This window comes from Chaetura pelagica, unplaced genomic scaffold, assembly GCF_000747805.2.
Source record: "Chaetura pelagica isolate M959 unplaced genomic scaffold, ChaPel_1.0 scaffold106, whole genome shotgun sequence".
NCBI classification, from domain to species: Eukaryota; Metazoa; Chordata; class Aves; order Apodiformes; family Apodidae; genus Chaetura; species Chaetura pelagica.
Window position 1 is genome coordinate 4,402,192 of NW_009954222.1, and position 19,178 is coordinate 4,421,369.

The following is a 19,178-nucleotide window of genomic DNA, read 5'->3' on the forward strand; positions in this document are numbered from 1 at the left end:
TTTGGAGGACTAACAGAAGTTTCTTATCCAGGGATGATAGTCATTTTATTTAAAAACAATAAATAAATAAGCACCTCATTGACTTGCTTGTATTCTTTGTATTTTTCAAATAGCATCTGAACCTATTTCTTTGAAAAACTTAAAAAGACGGTCACAATTTTTTGAACAAGGTAAACCAAAGAGCTAACATTTCATGTACTTCCATGAAATTGTTCCTGCTGCACACTCTTCTAACAAGTCTGGTGCTGGGTGCTCTACCTCTTCAGCATTGTTTGTGGCAATGATGACAAAGCAACATAATTAATTTCCCTTCTTTCCCCAGGGTCATCAGGTTATTCTTTCAATTCATGGGTCTACCTTTGTGGTAATGGGTCTTTGCGTGTTCTCTTACATCTATAGCTGTTAAAATCTCTTCTGTGTTGTTCATTCTTTTTTTGTTCACTGGGTAGGAGTGAGAAGCGTAGCATTCTCTGTTCAGGTTTGCTACTACCTACAAAACAAGAATAACACTGAATATTCCAACAGAAGCTTAGTACAGATCTCGAAGAGCTGTTAATAAAAAACTTGACTCTGGATTTGAGTTTATCTTGAGTTGCAGCTCTGTGCTTTCATCTAAATTGGTGAGAAATGGCAGCTGCTGGCTTTCCACTGTGTGGTGATGTCGCAAGATCCCAAGAAGTCCTATATAAATTTTGAATTGAATATACTAGCTCTTAATGGCAAAAAATGAGGCGCTCAATTTTGGTTTTGTAGGTTGCTTTTTGGTGTTTTGCATGTCACAACTCACATACTTCCACTAATGTTGTATGTCTAGTGCTGTCTTCAGACTATGAATGCCTTGCTGTTTTGCTGTAGCTTGAAAGAGTGAAATTCTGGCCCACTGGAAGTCCAGTGTGAATATTGCGAGTTATTTTAGTGGAGCTAGGACTTTGCCTTCAGTGGTGATGGCATCCGTTTTTGGCCAGAAGTAATACGTAAAGTGGCACAGCATAAATCTGTGTTTGTGGTTCTGTTTGCTTTTAAATGCTTCTGCTGCATATTGTACCTGCAATATGGTGGTATTTTATTATTGTTCGGTTGTTTATTTTCTTTTTTCTTTCATTCTTTTTTTTTTTTTTTGAGGGGGGGAGGATTGTTAAAGGCTAGCTTATTTTAACAATTTATTTAGCAATATTTGAAGTATTTCACTTGTGCTTGAGAGGGAGAAAAAGGGCAGATTTCTAGTGTGTGTGCTCAGTACAGTTTCATTAATTTTAAACTTTTGACACTTTAGCATTACAATAATATGAGAGGTTCTTCTTCCTAAACCTGTACAGGCCAGCATAAGCTTACAAGGGTGAAAGAAAAGGGGAGCAAAGAGAGGTGCTGCCTGGGTCTCCCTTTAGCATCTCCTGGCGCAATTGCAGGAGATAAAGTCTGTTTGTCCTATTGTCACTGTAGCTGTTGCCGTCTGATTACAAAGACAAAACTGTGCATATGCAGATTGGACGCTAGTCTGTGACTTATTAGATGTTTTTAATATTCCAAATTTGACCTTTTCTGCACTTAATCTGAATGTACTTTACAAAACTGTTAGGGCATCTGGCTTCTTTGCATTTTTTTAACTGAAATTTGGACAGCTAAGGATCAAGTACACTAGCAACAGCAACATAAAAAAGATGAGGCTTGGGAAAGGATTGTACTTAAACTTGTGCTCCTCCACGTTTTCTAAACTTGTAATTTATTAGCATAATATCTGTCTCCTTTTGACACATCTTGGCACACGCTAAGACCAAGCCTAACAGCCTCAAACAGCACAAGTTGTGGGGTGAGTGGCATTAAGCTCAATAAACTCAAGTGTGCTTTTGGGAGTAGGTGAAGAGGCCAGTTCTAAAGGGAAAATATTTTGTGGTAGAGAAGTTGCCTGTGGATGGCTGTTGCTCTTAATTCATGTCAAGGGCAGCAGGTGAGTAGCTGCCCTAGCCTGGAGCAGTGTTCTGAGTATCGGTTATGCTGAACAGTTGGGTTTCAGAATAATAATAAGAAAGCTGTAGCAAAGAACCTCTGTGTTGCCACAGTGGGAGATGTGCTGCTGATTCAAGCAGTTGCTGATGGCACTTGTAAGCATGTAAAGCTTTTAAACAGTTGCACACATTAGTTGAAAGCACCTAATGAATCCTTACCTCAAGTAAGTTCAGTAGGGCAAAATGCAAGCATGGCTTACTAAGGAAGCAAAAATTATTCTGAAGCTCAGAGTTTCCACATTTACACAAGTCTTGCAGTTGTGAGTATCTATGGTTCTAATGATTTCTGGTTTTTTGTCTTTCGAATCTCACAGGAGGCCCAGAGCCTGCAATGCCTGATGTAAGTACTAGCTAGAAACTATTAATTAGTTGTATAAGCCTCATCTTTTCAAGCAGCCCACTGCTTTCTATTGCTTTTTATACCGCTTTAAATTGTTATCAAATCCAAGAACACTAACTAAGGCTTTCTAACATTTAATGGTTACTTTCCAGCCCTTTCAAGAAAAGGCTAATTCAGGTCCTTGTCACTAAAAAGCTGTAGTGTTTGTAATGGCTTCTATTTCTCATTTAAAACAAACACAAAAAGTTTTAAAATGTAAAGTGTTGACTACATGGAAGAAGATAATAATTATTTCCTTTCTCTGCTATATTAGCTCCCAGTCCCATCTATTACTGCTCCTAGTCGTCGGGTTTGGGATCAAGAGGAAGAACGAAAACGACAGGAAAAATGGCAAAAGGAGCAGGACCGTTTATTGCAGGTATAATTGATCTCCATAATCATAGTCTGGCAATCACTTGGCTGCAGCAACTGTTAAGAAAGAAAAGTAGTAAGTGACTTCTGCAGCTCTTCTTACTGACGGCCTAAGAGGACTTTCTGATATGTGTGCTGAGCTGCACAGTTACACGTGCTAGCAATTACTGAGCAGAAAGAGGACAATACATTAGTGACCTTCCTGAAATCAGACCCGGACTGTGCATTCACTACAGCCAGAATCACAGAATTATTTGGGTTGGAAGGGACCTTAAAGATCATCTAGTTCCAACCCCTCTTCCATGGGCAGGGACACCTCCCACTATACTAGATTGTTCCAAGCCCTATCTAATCTGGCTCAGCCATCACAAAGCTGGTGTGCTCTTACGGGCAGCAGAATTCAAAGGCATAGCAAAAACCTAAGAGGCAGCAGTCTTCACTTTTGAATTAGTTAGGTTTTTCCCTGTTGAGAAAATTGTCTCTGGAATGAGTTTTACCTTCAATTAGTAATAATGCCATATATTCAGAGATGAAGAGGAGGCAGCAGCCAGTGCCATGGTTAGATGCCTGCTGGCATCCTGTCATTCAGCAATCAGCTCATCAATTGGATTCAACCTGGTTCCCACGACCTCTGAGAGTCAGGAGGCTGAACATACGTGAAACCAGCTTGATAGCCAGTTGCTAGAAAGGGAGGAAAGCGTTGCAGAGTGAAGGAGCAATGTTTGCCATCTTAGAATAGCGCAAAAACAAGAACACGTCTCTGTAAAGATCTCAGCTTGGTGAAGCATAAGCACATTCAGCCACATCCAACCAGACATATCTGCAAATCAAATTAAAGTTAGTTGTCTAAATTCTGTTGGCTAGGAGAGGAGTCAGTGGTCATTATTTACTCTGCACAAGCCATCTTGGTAAGTTTGGTGCATTCAACAGAAAACTGTGATGTCCAAGTACAGCTTCGCAGCTGTTGCTTTTTGAGTTTTTTATCTTTGCCATTTTTATTCTTTTTAATTTACTTACCAACTCTGTAAAGCAAGAGCTGTGCCTTCCTAAACATATTTGTGGTCTCTGTTATGGTTTGAGTGCTCCATTTGGTGCCTGAAGAGATGGCTTTAAAGAATGTAAACCTTGGCTCCCCTTTCTTGAAAGCAGTCTTAGCCCCCTGCCTTAATTTTTCTTCTCTTTGCTTCTCCTCTTTTAGGCCTGAACTAGTAAATTGGGCCAGAGTAATGATGTTCTTTCTCTTCCCCATGATTCCAGTAATGAATTTTCAAATAACAGAGAAAGGAAGCAAGTCTGCATCTTAGAAATAATACTTTTGACATAATTAAATATTTTGCTTTTCCCAAGATGCTAAGTGGTGACTGACAAAACCACCAAAACTTTTATTGTGTGCCTTGAGTAATGTCTTAAGACATTATGTTGAATTCATACCAAATCCAGTCATAGGACAAATTTGGAGGCCCAGAAATTGTTTTTTTGTTTAGATAACATTCCAAAAGACCAAGAGTTCTTGCTGAAACCAAATTACTGCCTCAAATTTCACTTAGTGATCACTTTATTTTCACAGTAACAATGTGCACAATTCCAAGTTAAATATAATCATGCCATCTCCCAAGAAATACCTTTAGATAGCTGATTTTTGTTCAAATGGGAGCTAAACTGTAAGATGAGGAATGTTAACAGATGTGAGATCAGTTATGAGACTTGGTGTGTAATGAGCCTGGATTCTCTTGAAATCAGTTGCAGAACTCCTTTTGATTATATTTGAGCCAGGATTTCTTTCATTTGTGGCAGAACTGCTCTCCTAGTGGGGCTCAAACATCGTGTTACCACCCTGATCTGTTACAAAATGCTTTGAATGACAGTAGTACATTTTAATGCAACTAATAACATATCACGTTTCTTATTTGTGTGTTTGACTTCAATATGATCTAACAGGAAAAATACCAAAGGGAGCAAGAAAAGCTGAGGGAAGAGTGGCTACGAGCTAAGCAAGAAGCAGAAAAAGAGAGCTCCAAGTATTTTGTTGAGGTAGGCTATCAATATGGCTTCACCCTGACTGTTAGTTTCATAGTGGCTTTTTTCCCTAATAGTAGAAGCATGCAAGCAGCCAAATAACTTAGCTTGTGATGTCATTTACCTTCTCATTTTGGAAAATAAATCATTGTCTGTGACTTAGTAGAAAGATGCTACAAAAATGGGAAGGAAAGGGCAAATGGGATGTTTTGAGTCCCGTTGAATGACAGTTTTCTCTATGGATCAGTTAGGTAATTAACACCAGAACTAAGTTGGCAAAAAGATACAGCAGATATGATTTATTGTGACCAGAATGAAATGTCACCTTTGTTGTATATTTACCTAATGTTACTTGTTGGATTTTTGCTTCAATACATCATCAATAGGCAGGTTCATAAGTGCCTGGCTTGTTAGGATGAACTGGGTGTAACTAAATTTACACATCAAATCAACTTCATGGTTGCTATAATATATTTCAAAATATTGAATGTGTGTGGCATCTGTAGATGCCAACTTCTGTGGCTGTTGCTTATGGAAAGGTTAACAGGTTTTTTCCTGAGTGTGGGAGGTGTCCGAGATATCTCTTGTCTATTGCTATATGAGTGCTGTGTCAGGAATTCTAGCTAGATCACTTGTATTTCTGTAGTCACAAACAAGCAGACTATAAGGGTTAGGACTTGAATAAGAAAGCTCTTTGTGCTGTTAGAGGACTTTGCTTTACCAGAATGTATGCAATTTTTAAAAATTATTATTAGAAGTTTAGATGGAGCAGTCCTTAATTGACAAACAGTATTTGTTCTCTGTAATTAAAACATCTTTTGACCTTTTCTCATATTTGAGGAAAAGTCACAGGGTGGTAGACCTGAGTTTTGACTTTCAAGTGGTAGGAGAAAGGAGGAGGATGGAGGTTTCCTTCATGATGATTTATGTGAAATTCATTTGTCTGATGTATGTGTGTAGTGTGGATCTTAGTGTGTGCTTCCTTAGGTACGTCTCAGGTTTCTAAGTCAAAACAATAGGGAGAAATGCTGGGTATCATGGAAGAGTTTGTTTTTCCATGGGTATTTAAGTGGGGATGAGATGGCTTAAAATGTAAGTGATACTTCAGAAAGCAGCATGTTTCACATAGTTGTGGCTGTGCTGCCCGTGGCACTCGCTGAGGCTGCCGTACGGAATGAAGCTCTTGCATTAGGAGAATGTGCCAGCAGGCACTCACAGCATGAAGCCAAAATGCACCCTGGGTCTTGCACTGCAAGTATTTGGGGTGCTTTTTACACGACCTTCCCTCATAAAATAAATGAACTTTTTTCAGAGTGAGCAGCCTGTTTAAAAAACAGCTCCTGAACCTGTTTATTTATTTATTATTTTCTTTGCTGCAGGAGCAAACTGTTCTAACCTTAAACACAACGTCTGTTCCTGCACGGGCTCCATCTATGTCCAGCTGGAGAGCAAGCCCTGAAGCAAGTACTCCTGAGGAAGCAGAAGGAGATGGAGGAAGTGAGCTGGCAGGACGCATGCTGGGCGAGGAAGAGGAGAGGAGGAGGCTCCAGGAGGAACGGAGGATCCAGGAAGAAGCAGCCCTGCGCTTAGAACAAGAAAGGGAACTCCAAGAACTGGAGCTTGAGAGGCAACGTAAAGAGAGGGAACAGCAATATGCTGAGGAGCAGAGGCGGCAGGCAGAGTTGGAGGAGCAGAGGAGGCAGGCAGAGATGGAAGAGCAGAGGCGACAGGCTGAAAGGCACAGAGAAGTGCCTGTGGAGATACCTGTGTACGAGAGGTGTGTGCTAATGGTGGGGCGTACTCCCTCTTCTTTCTGCATCAAAAATTCAAATACATTTCTAAAGGGCGTGTGTATGTGTCCTGAATATATAAGTGTATTAATGTAAGGCCAACCTGTAGATTGATTGAGCACTGCAAGATACCGCAGGATAGCCTTTCTCTATAAAGGTAGAAGAATCAGGCGTGAGACAGTCTTTCCCCATGAATCAAGTGTTCTTTTAAACCACTTCAGCTCCTTTTTTAAATAGGAAGTGTAAATACCATAATTGCAGCCAAATCAAAGATGACCTGCAGCCCTTAGTGTGAAGATTTTGCAAGAACCCTTCATAAGCTTGTAAATTGAGAGCGAGTGCCTCAGCACACAGTGCTTTCAGAAGAAATACCAAGTTAATTCTTTTCCAACAAATGTGTGGCTGATTTTCCAGACTCCTGTCTTGTTTTAGTTTCCACAGTGTAACAATAATGTTTAATTGCACCACTGGGTTAATTTGTACATGAGGGGTATCATGGTAAATGCGTGAACAGATACTGGCTTAGATATTGTAGCCTGGTTAGATACCATATCATAGTTAGAAGCGCACCCTGTGGCTATATGTATTCTAGAGCATGGAAAAGTTTCTTCCATTCCCTTCTTCAGCAGATTGTTTTAAAAAACAGCAACAACAAAACCCAAAAAAAACCCTATCCCCAACTACACTTAATTTAGAAGTGAATGTTCTTGCCCAGAAGTTTTCAGACTACCGTTACAGGCATCATGGGAGATTAATATGTCTGAAACAGATTTAAACAGTAACTTTCCCTTATTTCTTGTGCATTTAGGTTAGTGCCTTGTGTGTGATTAGCTTTGCTCTTTCTTTTGAGGATTTTCCTCTTATATAAGTAGTAAGATGACTGAAGATAACGCATGGTATCAAGTTAAGTCCTAAGAGAAGAAAATATTAGTATAAAGTTGCATGTATTTGCAGGGGAGGTTGTAAAACCTGGAGTTACTTTATCTCGTAAATGACAGCTGCTTGAGATGCCTTCTGAGCAAAGCAGAGGCAGAGTTGTTACAATGGCTAAACAGGTTCTTCTTGGCAGCTGAGCCAGGGTATCTCTATGGTCTTAGCTTGCCCCACTTGCAAGATAATAGGACGTTGTGTGGTAACTTCTTAAGCTGCCGCAGTATCTGCATATCTAAATCCTTGATACATGCTTTAGTCTCAGGGGATTCAATTGCTTCTGCCAAAGGATGTGTTTTGCTAAACTAGGGTGGCTTTGCTTAGTAGTAAAGTTCAGTGAAACTGGGATTAAAAATACCTAGTGTTAAATGTTTGTTTTACGATGGTCTCCAAAGATATGACTTGAAATCTGAAATGTTATATAAACATCTGCGAAGGCATGACACTTGCTGCAAAGAGCACTGGGGCTGGGGACAGGCAGCTGGAAGAGCATTGTCTGTGGCAGTTAGTGAGTGCTTCTCTATGGATTATCAACTGCACCTACACAATTTGCTAGAATATACATGTAACTTTTAGAGAACTGCCATGTTTGGACAAAGCTTACCTCTTGGCTTGGAAACAGATGGGATAATCACACTGATACTTCTAATTTTTGCAGCATCCTAAAAAGTTTTTGAGGTCTTTTTCTCATGAATTTTCATGTTTATTACACATCTGAACTTCCTGATTTTTCTTTAGGTACACTTAAGTTCAGTTTCTAGAAGAAGGTTTTGTTGTTTAATACATATTTTCTTTTGACTGTATTTTGCCTCTAGACATTATGAGCGCTATGAAGTGTCTAAAACAATAGAGGATCGAGCTGGCCATCCTCTCATTGACAGGTAATAAGAGATGGAAACATCTTCAGCAATAAGTATTAACCATTTTGGCATGCTCAGGTTTGGATTCCTTGTCACTTACAGAAATGTAATTTCTGTTAGTTTTTCTGACAACCTTTCTTTCTCTGCCTTTTATTTTAGCTATGTTTCTGACTGATTAAATTAAGTCTCCTTAGATCTTTAACTGGTTTTGTTGGTTTTGGTTTGTTTTTCTCTAAGGATCTGAGTTGAATACTTTTAGTAGGAAGTATTTGTGTATACATATGTCTTTTTCTGTGTATGACCTTATATTTTTTTCTTTTTATAGGCACTATGAGCGTTACGAAGTTTCCAAAACCACTGAGGAGCAACCTGGCCAGTCATTTGCTGACAGGTATGTATGGTACTGAATCTCAACATAGACTGTAACATCACTGTTTCTGTGTCAGAAAGCTTTCAAACTCCAGGTAATTTTTACCCATGGCAACTAAGTGTATCCTTTATGTTGCTGCAGTGTTTTTCAGGTTTTATGGCATGTTTTCCTATTGAGAAAAAAAGCAGCCAAATTTTGGGAAAATTATATGCTATGCTGTAAGCAACAGCTAGTCAGTAGGCTTTTACTGGGAGAAGCAGAACTAGAAAGAAGTAAATATGTGGGTGTTACTAGACTTAATCTGGCTGGAAGACAATTTCAAATAATATTGTGGTTGTGTCATACCATGCTGCACAAACTAAAGTGCAGTCATCCCAATCACGGTTGTGCAACTTAAAAGAGAGTAAACAGGGAGGGGGTAGTGAGAAGCAGCAGCAAGCATATTTATCAGGAAGATAGATATTCCACTTGTTAAGTTATACTCTGTTGCCTTGGCTATTTTCTATTTTGTTATGATTGATGGCTTGTTTGGGCATTTTATTGTCTTTTGGTTTGTTTTGTTCTTATTTCAATTGGATATATTAGCTGCTGCAGATTTGGGCTCTTTAAATAGACAGCTTTTTCTTCTCCCTTTTAATAACTGGGTGATAGTTAAAAAATGCTGAAATAGCCTAAATCCAGAAAGTTAGTATCAAGCCTTTGTCTTAAATGACATCTCATAGTTCCAAAAGATCACTTCTACTGTGTATTTAATCAGCTCTTCTAGTTGGAATGAGCATACCTTTTTTTTTTATAGTAAGAAGAACCACAAAACTTACAGAGTACAACTAAAGGATCTCTTACTAATGGAAGATCCAAATCCAGCTTCAGAAAGTGCCTGCACTAGATAGTTAGATCATGGATATATATGTGAGGAGGATACTAAAAGCATCCCAGGTGTGGCTAACCTGATCTTTGGAGCTTCTGTTTACTGCAAGCAACTATGAAGTTGCTGCATTTTCTCAAAGAGAAAACAAATTAAGTCTGCACCATAGAACAGACAAGCAGAACTTGGGGGATCATGAAATGTGAGGCAGTTTATGCATCATTTATGTATAGACAAAGAACAGCACTCTCAAAAACTCACAAAACACTTATACAGCCAAAGCCATATGTGTAAACATTGCTATATCAGCTTTGATTTGTGCCCTAGCAAAGGGTTTATGTTCTTTTCCAAACTTTTTTAAACAAAGAAACTGGCTGTATTACATGAGACTAATAATACAGCACAGAGGTGTTCCTGAAGTTTCTGCTCTGTGCTGCCAGAAAACCCGCTTTTTACCATTTGTCTTCCTGTATATGGAATGACACTTCTTGGCCAAAATTCATTAAAAAATTATGCTGCTATGTATAAGCAGTGAATAATAAATTTCCCAAGAGCAATCTGTGTGTTTTTGAAAAGGTGTTTTGCTCTCTAGTAGTGGTGCTGAAGTAAGATTTAAGTTTCTCATTAAGTTAAATCTTTTCTAACCTGCTTTGAAGGTTACCACTTGTTTGACTGTCTGACTGTAGCTTCCACAGGAGAGGACTTTGGTTTTTAGTTGTTTTTGTTGAAGTAAATACAATTATTGGTTCCTTATACCTGAAGGACTGAGAACTTTCAACACACAATTTAACATTTAATCTGTGATTACCTATTGACATCTAAATATTGATTTATTTTTTCCCCTTAGTATCCTGTTGGGTTTTGTTTGGGTTTTTTTGCCTCTTTTTTTAAGTACAGCATCAGTTGTTGATGGGAGGGATGCTGGAAAAAGGGGCTGTGTGTCTGTGGTCTGCATGGTAAGATTTATGTCCCTGACAAGGTCTCCTAATTGAGATAGAGAAATGAATGTTTTCTGTATCTTTAGGAATAAGTCCAAGTCTACTTCAGAACTGAATGAATTCAACACAATCAAAAATGGTGAGTGCCATTAAATTTCCATTATTTTAAATATTTTTTTTAAAAGGTGTACCAGACCTAGTCATCCTAAGAGAAGTAATTGTCAAAGTGAGTTACAATGCAGCTATCAAAAAGCAAATTAATACCATACCACTATTTAGTGTAGTTTTACTAGTGAGAGGTAATTTATACAGTAACATATAAGGCTAAGACAAACATCATTAACTGCTCTCTTGATGTGCTTAGAATTGATTTGAGCATTTAAGATCCATTTGTAATTTTACATGACTGATGTTTATGAAATTAAACCACTTGTATATGTATATAACCAAAGATCTATGTGTTCTTGATGTGTTGACTCTCTCGGTAAAAAAAGCTACATATACCAAGATGCTAATGTATTTAATACAGCTATTTGCTCTTTTTAATTCCTGTTAGTGTAGGACTAACACAGGTAGAAGTCAGCTCTTGATACTAAGTGGCTTGTCTTCTGGACTTTCTTGAATTGACCTTCAGTTACATTACTGCATGTTTAAAGAATATGTGTAAAACAGAAAAAACATGTATAAATATGTCACAACAGAAAATGCCTGAAAGCTATTCCTGTGTCTAAAACATGAATTTAAAAAGTAATCAGAAGTAAACACAGAGTAATCGGAAGTAATAATTTAAGCTAGAACACAGGAAGTTCAGCCTCAATGTGACGAGAAACTTCTCTACTGTGAGGGGGATGGAGCACTGGAACAGGCTGCCCGGAGAGGTTGTGGAGTCTCTTTCTCTGGAGAATTTTTAAAACCTGTTGTCATAGTTCCTTGTCTCTCCCTCCTGGCTGGCTCGCCATTAATGTCATAGTTTGGGACAACACAACAACAAAGGAGCAGCCCCATGGCCGCTCACTCAGCTCCCACACACACACACTCTGGGATGAGGGGGACAAAGCTCATGGGTTGAGACAAAGGACAAGGAGGGTTCTTCACCGATTAGGGTCCTGGGCAAAATTTGGGGAAAAAAATAATTTCATTTCACACTTATCATCACATGCACTGGACACAGACGTACAAAGAGCGGGGCTTGCACATGTTACCCCACCCTCCCTTCTTCCCGGGGCCCCAATCACTTTGTACCCGATTTCTCTCCCTCCTTCCCCCCAGCAGCACAGGAGGACAGGGGATGGGGTTTAGAGTCAGTTCACAGGCTGGTGGTTCCTGCTGCTCCTTCCTCCTCAGGAAGAAGGATTCCTTACAGTCCTGCCCTGCTTCCCCACGGGGTCCCTCCCATGGGAGAGAGTCCTCCACAAACCTCTCCTTCCTGAGTCCTTCCCACGAGGTCCAGAGCTGCTCCAGCCTGGGCTTCCCACAGAGTCAGGGGCTGCTTTGGGAACAAACTCCCCTGGCACCAGGGTCTTCCAAAGCTGCGCAATCAGAGTCCACTGGCAACCAATCCTCTGGCCACAAAATCCAAGTCCACTGGCCAAATTCACCCCTCCTGGCACCTTCAGGGAATGTTCCCCCACGTTCCTCCACAAGTGCAGGGGCACGGTTGCCATCTTGCCATGGGTTGCAGGGAAACTTCTGCTTGGGCACCTTCTTCCCCTTCTTCCTCACCAACCACCAACATCGCTTTCCTCCTCCAGCACAGCTCTTCTCTTCTGCAATCACTGAGGCGCATCTATTGTCCCTCTAATGGCTCCTTGGCTGTTTTTTGAAGCCGGGGGAGCTTCTCAGCTTCTTACCAGAGCCACCCTGGGGCTCTTCCCCTGCTACCAAGAAACCCACCAAACCAGAACACCTGTCTGGATACTTTTCTGTGTGACCTGCTGTAGGTGATCCTGCTCTGGCAGGGGGTTGGACTCGATGATCTCCTAGAGGTCCCTTCCAACCCCTAACATTCTGTGATTCTGTCATTCTATGAAAAGTAAATGCTGTATTAGAGGATATATTACAGATTGACAACAATGCTTTCATGCATTAAAGCTTTGTCATTGAAACTAATGAATGAGTAAACTTCCACAATATTTTATAATGGTAATCTATAGCAATAAAACCAAGACCAAGTCTGAGTTAGAGCAGTATTTAAAGGGCTTGAAATTTCAATTGAATGACTTATTGCTGAATAATTTTGTTAATTAGTCTTACTGTAAAAAATAGTTACAGGATCTAGCAAAAAAAAAAGGAAAAACTGTTGCTTTCTAATATGTCAACACTTACAGGAGAAAGATGGCTTGTTTGTTTCCCCTTCCAAAATTTTAAAGGCTGTAAGATTGCTCTCTTCCCCCACTCCCACCCCTCCTGATATATATTCATCGAATTGTAGAATCACAGAATGGTTTGGATTGGAAGGGACCTTAAAGATCATGTAATTCCAACCCCCTTGCATAGGCAGGGACACCTCCCACTAAACCAGCTTGTTCAAAGCTATGTACATTCATATAAAGCAAGATAAAATAATGCTTTTAGGGCCTGAATAAGGAAAGAACTCTTGAAAACAGGGACAACTTACAGAAAAAAAGAATAGGAAGTCGCAAAGGGAAAGAAGGTATCCCACTGTTCAAAAATATATTCTGCATATGCTGGAGGAAGAGTCCAAATTGTCGCACTTAGAGGTCATACCCTTTTAAATATGCATCTGTGTATATGTGTGTTCATATATACATGTGCATATACACTTGGGAAGTGACAGAAAATGCCTACCTGTATTTAAGTTAAACATCACATAAAGGGCCACATTAATGGAAACGTGAATGAAAAAACTGTAATAATAATGATGTCTTGCCAAGTTTGATACTGGTCACCCCACTGTAAAACAGAACTTGAGAAACTTGTGAGTGAATGACTGCTTTTGGATTCATAGCCAGAGGACAGGATACAGGATAACTGCTTCTGTGCCTTAAGGTGCCTAGCTGAAGTTTGCCCATGTTGTCCAAACAGGTACTCAGAGCAAGTATTCAGAGAGGTCCTGGAACATGGGTGACTCGCAGAAGAAGTCTCAGAAGGAGCAAAACCTGTCTGCAGCAGAGTTGGAGAGACAGCAGATCCTTCAGGAAATGAGGAAGAGAACATCTCTACACACTGACAGCAGCTGGATTAGGCAGCGCAGTTCCAGTATACATAAGGAGCCCATCAGTCTGTACAGCAATAGTATGAGGAGGTAGGAATCACATTAAAAATTAACTTTGTCAGATATTTTTGTTTTCTTACTCTGAACTTCAGCTTGTATTGCAGAGCACAGAAACAAATCGACTCTGTGAAATGCTGTAAGGTAAACTGAACAGCAGCATAGATAGAAGAAAGGAGCAGTATTACAGCTGAGATTAAATGTCTTTTGCAAATAAAGAATGTGGATGTGACCTGTAAATAATTCAGTTGCTTATTTCTTGGTCGGTATACCAGCAATGGAAATCAATAAGTGTGCCTTGTTATTGGCAGATGTGCTTAAGAATTTCATCATGACAATTTATTGTAGAAATTCATTATTATTGTGGCTAAGGAGTGGACTTTTTAATTTTTTTTTTTACATAGAAGCTTGGATTTTTTTTCTTGCTTTAAGTAATGTATGAATCTTGGATTTGTCACTTAGAATACAGCCGAGTTATCAGTCAGGAGAGTATTTGACTATTGGGCCAACACCTTGTACCTAGACGATGCTATCCAGTCTGGGTGGATGGGTATTTTGATCTGGTATCCCTTGGAGAAAACAAAAACAAAGCTGGTATCTGAGGTCTGTTGCTATACAGTGGATTTTGATACAGTTCAGCCTGATAAGGTTGGAGCAAAGAGTGTTTTTCCTTTATGCTGTGGTGGTTAAGTGCCACCTTTCTTCTGCCTCACCTGCTTTTTTCCCATGAGACTAGGACTGGGCACAAAGGATAATTTTCAGCTCAAATGTTTTAAGTCAGTATGTGAAGAATATTACTCAGGGTGATCAGCAAACATATTAATGCTAGAATTTCTTAAAAATGCTAGTATAATGGTTTACTTCTGAAAAAGAATGAGAATCTAGTAGCTCCTCTGCTTCAGCTGTACTGCCATTTACATTTGTACGTGTGCCTGTCTTGCAGAGGCGAGTCTTTGGACAATCTGGATTCTTCAAGAACGAGCTCTTGGAGGCACCATTCATGGCTGAACCAGTCTGCCTCCTCCTCATCTCTGTCCTCTAGTCAAGACTTCAGTCGCCCAGTGTCCACTTCAAACCGAGCCTACATGTGCAGCCCTTCCTCCAGCAAAGCAGCTCCTGCAGCCACCTCTGCAAGAACCCCCTCCATGTCCCAGGCAGCCCCCCGGGCTCAGTCTCCCCTCTCTGCTTCCCAACCAGGATCTCAGACACGCAGCAGGTGAGTAGGTGTCCTTCTGCTGGGAATGTTTATAAAGGTCAGGCCTCACTAAAGGGTGGATCTTGTACATGCAATGGTCCATGTTCTTGCCCGTAACATTGATTAACAAGTCTGAAGAGTACCTGGAGTTTTCTGGTGGCAGTATCAGCTGGTATTATCTCCCTGCTCCAGTCATTCAGGAAATTTCCCAGGTTTTTCATAGCTGCTTGACATCGGTTAAAAAAACAATGGAACAGGAATATTAAATCTGCACTCTCCGAGTTGTGTGTTGGTTACCAAAATGATTAGTAAAAGCCTACTCCAGATGGCATTTCTGACATTTCTTAGGTTTGTTTTAACAAAAGATTCCTGAAACCCACACTTTATGGCCCTCATCTGGGTCTCTCCTCCTCCCCTTGCTCCTGGCATGTGGTCAATATCATCTCAAGGAGCACTCAGGAATGCTCATAACCCATGACCCTGGAGAATTACAGAGTAGGATGTTGATTTTAATCTGGGACGAGAAAGCAAGAATTGCAACATATTTTGAAGCAAAAATGGAATTTAGTTGTGGTAGGGTAGAACATTCTGCTCTGTGATATACTTGAAACATTGAAACGTTTTAAAAATACCTTGTGATAAACCTATAGAGAATCAGCCCCACGCAGTTACATGTATTTTATGTAGCAACAGTCTGAACACTGCTTCACTGGCTCTTACATTCTCAGGTACTTTGTGATAAGTTGACCCTTTTGTTTTGTTGGGTTTTTTTAGAGCTAGGCTCCTACATTCCTTATAATGTGAGAAAATAACATTCTTAACCATGTTTGCATATTTTGTTCACACTTCCATTTGCTTACATCCTAGTTGATCTGTGGAAACAGACCTCTGTATGGTTTATATTCAATGAGTGAATGTAATATTATATGTCCAGGACTAGTCTTCTGTTATCTAACAAGGTGCAGATGGTGGTACTTGGCAGGGGAGCTTACTAAAACTTAGCCTTTGGGATAATTCCCCAGGAATAAGACAGGAGCTCAAAACCTGTTTTCTTTGTCACCAAATTTAAACAATATAATGGTCATGTTTATTTGTAGAAAGTATTTTATACAATGAAATATCTCCCAAGAATATGACCATTTTTTCATTTGTTCTTGTGTAACTTTGGTCTAACTTACAAGACTTAAGCTTTCCCTAGCTTTCAAATCTACTGTAAATAATATGAATTTTCAGTTTATTTTCCCCAAGCAGCCTAAAATTCCACTTTTTACCAGTGTATTTTTATTTTAAATCTCGAATAGTCTAATAGTCTTTGATAAGTTTTCTTTGTCTTTTAAAACTTTTAAATCTGGTTTTAAGGATTTTCATTCTATATTTAGGTCAGTCAGTGGGAAGAAAATCTGTTCCTACTGTAATAACGTTCTGGGCAAAGGAGCAGCCATGATCATTGAGTCTCTTGGTCTTTGTTATCATTTACATTGCTTTAAGGTGAGAGCTGGGAGTCACATCATGAAGGAACAGGAACTAATCAGGAGCACGCATGGCTACTCAGTGTTATGCTCACAGGGGCTCTACTAATCACCTGCTTTGCCTTCTACTCTTGACAGCGTGGTGCATGCATATTTCCATGAGGCAGTCCTATCTGCAGGCATTTAGCACTCAACTCTAGAAGCATTTCTTAAATGCCACAGCTAACTTTGACAAGTCAGGTGGGCATGTTGACTGTGAGGTCAAAGTTCTTTCTTCTTCGAATAGATAGCAGAAGATGAGAAGGTGGTGAGCCACTTCTCCTGGAGCAGCCGGCTCCTTAAAAAAATAAACAGATCTCAGCCCTGGACCCTGACAGTTGAATCATTTAAGATGACCCATTACTTCTACACTGATCCTAGCAGACACTCTTCACGCGGTGTTTTACAGGCAAGAGTGTTTGGCAGCATTCAACTTGTAAGGAAAAAACCCAGCACCAAACCAGAAGCAGTGTAGTGCTACTTGTCCATGGTCAGAAGATAGGTTATTAGCTCATACTCAGCACAGAGACATGGTTACATGATTTTCAGTCAGCTTGGGGCTGAAAGAATAAATGCCTGTCAGGAAAAGATGGGAAAACACTCCTACTTCCCCTGTCCTAGAACCAGATGAAGATTTAGACTGTGATTTGGGGTGCTGTTGGTTTCTTCTTCCATGGCTTTAAAAAAGTGACATCTGTGACTGGTTCAGAACACCTGTCTTCTGTGTCACCTAACAAAGGATCGACTCAAAGTTCTTCCTGGTCCTGCCTACCTGAGCACGAGGGACAGGAGTTATCTATGAGGACTGGTCATCATTCCCTTTCTGCAGAATGTGTATTCTCTGCAAGGGAGTCCACCTCCTAACCTACATGATAAGAGAGTACTAAATTTCTGTTTTTCAGATTTCTGATGATTAATGAGCTGTTGAACAGATTGCCATCCAAAAGATTAATTACTCATTTAAGCAGGCAAACTATCTGTCCTTCTGTAGTCAATTGAGTACTTTGCTCTGTAAATTCAGTAAAGAGAGTGTTATATTTTGGTTTACATTCCTTCCAGAGGTGGTTCATATTCACAGCAAAGACATGTTCAGCCGCCATAGTTCAGAAGTTTAATCTTAGCATGAAAGCTACCAAGCCCATTATTCATGTGTTTATTCAAGAAAAACGAAAGTGGCCCCTTCTTTCCAAATAAGAATTTGTTTCTGTGATGCAAACCCAGGAAACAGGAGGTGCCTGAGTATTTGCTGCTTTGAGTGCCAAAGGGCTGAGGACATAAGCAGCATTTAGTGCCACATGGAAATCTGCAAGTAGCACAACCAAGTGATCTGTGCCAAAAACTGCTGTTGCCATCTAGAGAACATTTTTTTTTTCTGTGTCGAGCCAGTTAAGTTTTCAGAGACACTGAAGTTCAAATCATATTTAATGAACTAATCCATAAGAACCATCTGCTTTACGTTTGCTTAGCTGGTGTATCTCTGCTATTCATTGTCCAGTCATCGCCTTAAAATACTTTCTCAGGGTTGATTGCATTTTGATCAACTAATTGTTATACATTTGCTTCTAGTGATTGTGGGTTTATGGTTCAAGCTTTGCTGAGCTTAAGCTAAGCTGCTTTTGAACAGCATTCTAGTTTCTTGATCTTTTGTGAGGAGTTGCTAATTATTCATCTGTCATACAGTGTGTTGCCTGTGGATGCGACCTCGGGGGATCCCGCTCTGGAGCTGAAGTCAGGATCCGAAACAACAAGCTCTTCTGCAACGACTGCTATATCAGATTTAAAAGTAAGGCAGACCAGCTGTAGTGTACATGACTGTCATTCTTCTCTGTGCTTTACAACCTCAAGTATTTGCACAGCTGAGCCTCTTGATACCTTTCACATTTAGCTATATGTTGGTATATGAGTGCATAGGTTCAGCAAGGTCTGATTGCCAGTTTCTGTATTTTGTAGAGTTGTCATTCCTAAATTTCACCTTGCTGGGGGTTTATTTTACCATGTTATTATTAAGCAGCTTCAAGCAGAAAACGTGATGTTATCCTGCTTTCTTCACAGATCTGAGAAACTGATGTCAGGAAGTTGTCAATTGCTGAGTAGGCCTGTCTTGATAACAGAGAAGTCTTTTTGAAAGACTGTTACATTTCTTGAAAAAAGTAATCTGAATATGTATTTAATTCAAATCTAACACATACCTGAAAAGCTATTAGTTTATCCTATGCAGGTGGCACAAATGCTGGTTTCTTTTTGCAATGCTGCTGTTATTTGAATTATAGGTCTGTGATTGGTTATTCATTTAGGTACAAGTTCAGGAGGAATTGATTTACTTACAGATCTTAATTAAAAGGTGCAGTATAATTTTTTTCCTTTATTATGTTTTGCAGAATTCTGATTTTACTGGAGCATGATGTTAAGGCTTTGAATAGTGGTGTTGTTTTTCTGCTGTCATAGAGGGATGGTAGACAACCTCCTAATTGTTACAAGTCTCGGAAGTTTCATATGGCTCTGTTTTCTTGTAGCAAATATGAAATTCTTTAGAATGATAAAATTCAGCTAAGGGGAAGCATTTCTGAATCAATTCCTGGGAAACATGTCTGTGTTTCTCCATGGGCCCTGTACATTTTTCTCATGATGGACCAGAAGGCAGTGAAGGGAACAGGATACTCATGCTACAACGCATCAGCGGGACTTGGGCATCTCCTGGCTGAGAAGCTAAGTCCAGGAAA

At 39.8% G+C, this 19,178-nt stretch overlaps 1 protein-coding gene across 1 annotated transcript in view; it reads left to right on the forward strand.

The window, feature by feature from the left end:
- The window catches only part of LMO7 (LIM domain 7), a 92,111-nt gene extending 73,315 nt beyond the window's left edge, over nucleotides 1–18,796 (forward strand). Inside the window, exons 21-33 of the mRNA XM_010003497.1 lie at nucleotides 114–170; nucleotides 2,318–2,343; nucleotides 2,657–2,761; nucleotides 4,693–4,785; nucleotides 6,150–6,547; nucleotides 8,306–8,371; nucleotides 8,676–8,741; nucleotides 10,610–10,662; nucleotides 13,569–13,788; nucleotides 14,699–14,971; nucleotides 16,330–16,438; nucleotides 18,139–18,241; nucleotides 18,753–18,796. Of these exons, the coding sequence (XP_010001799.1) occupies nucleotides 114–170; nucleotides 2,318–2,343; nucleotides 2,657–2,761; nucleotides 4,693–4,785; nucleotides 6,150–6,547; nucleotides 8,306–8,371; nucleotides 8,676–8,741; nucleotides 10,610–10,662; nucleotides 13,569–13,788; nucleotides 14,699–14,971; nucleotides 16,330–16,438; nucleotides 18,139–18,241; nucleotides 18,753–18,796 (1,613 nt within the window). The remainder of the gene's footprint in view (nucleotides 1–113; nucleotides 171–2,317; nucleotides 2,344–2,656; nucleotides 2,762–4,692; nucleotides 4,786–6,149; nucleotides 6,548–8,305; nucleotides 8,372–8,675; nucleotides 8,742–10,609; nucleotides 10,663–13,568; nucleotides 13,789–14,698; nucleotides 14,972–16,329; nucleotides 16,439–18,138; nucleotides 18,242–18,752) is intronic.
- The last annotated feature ends 382 nt before the right edge of the window (nucleotides 18,797–19,178 follow it).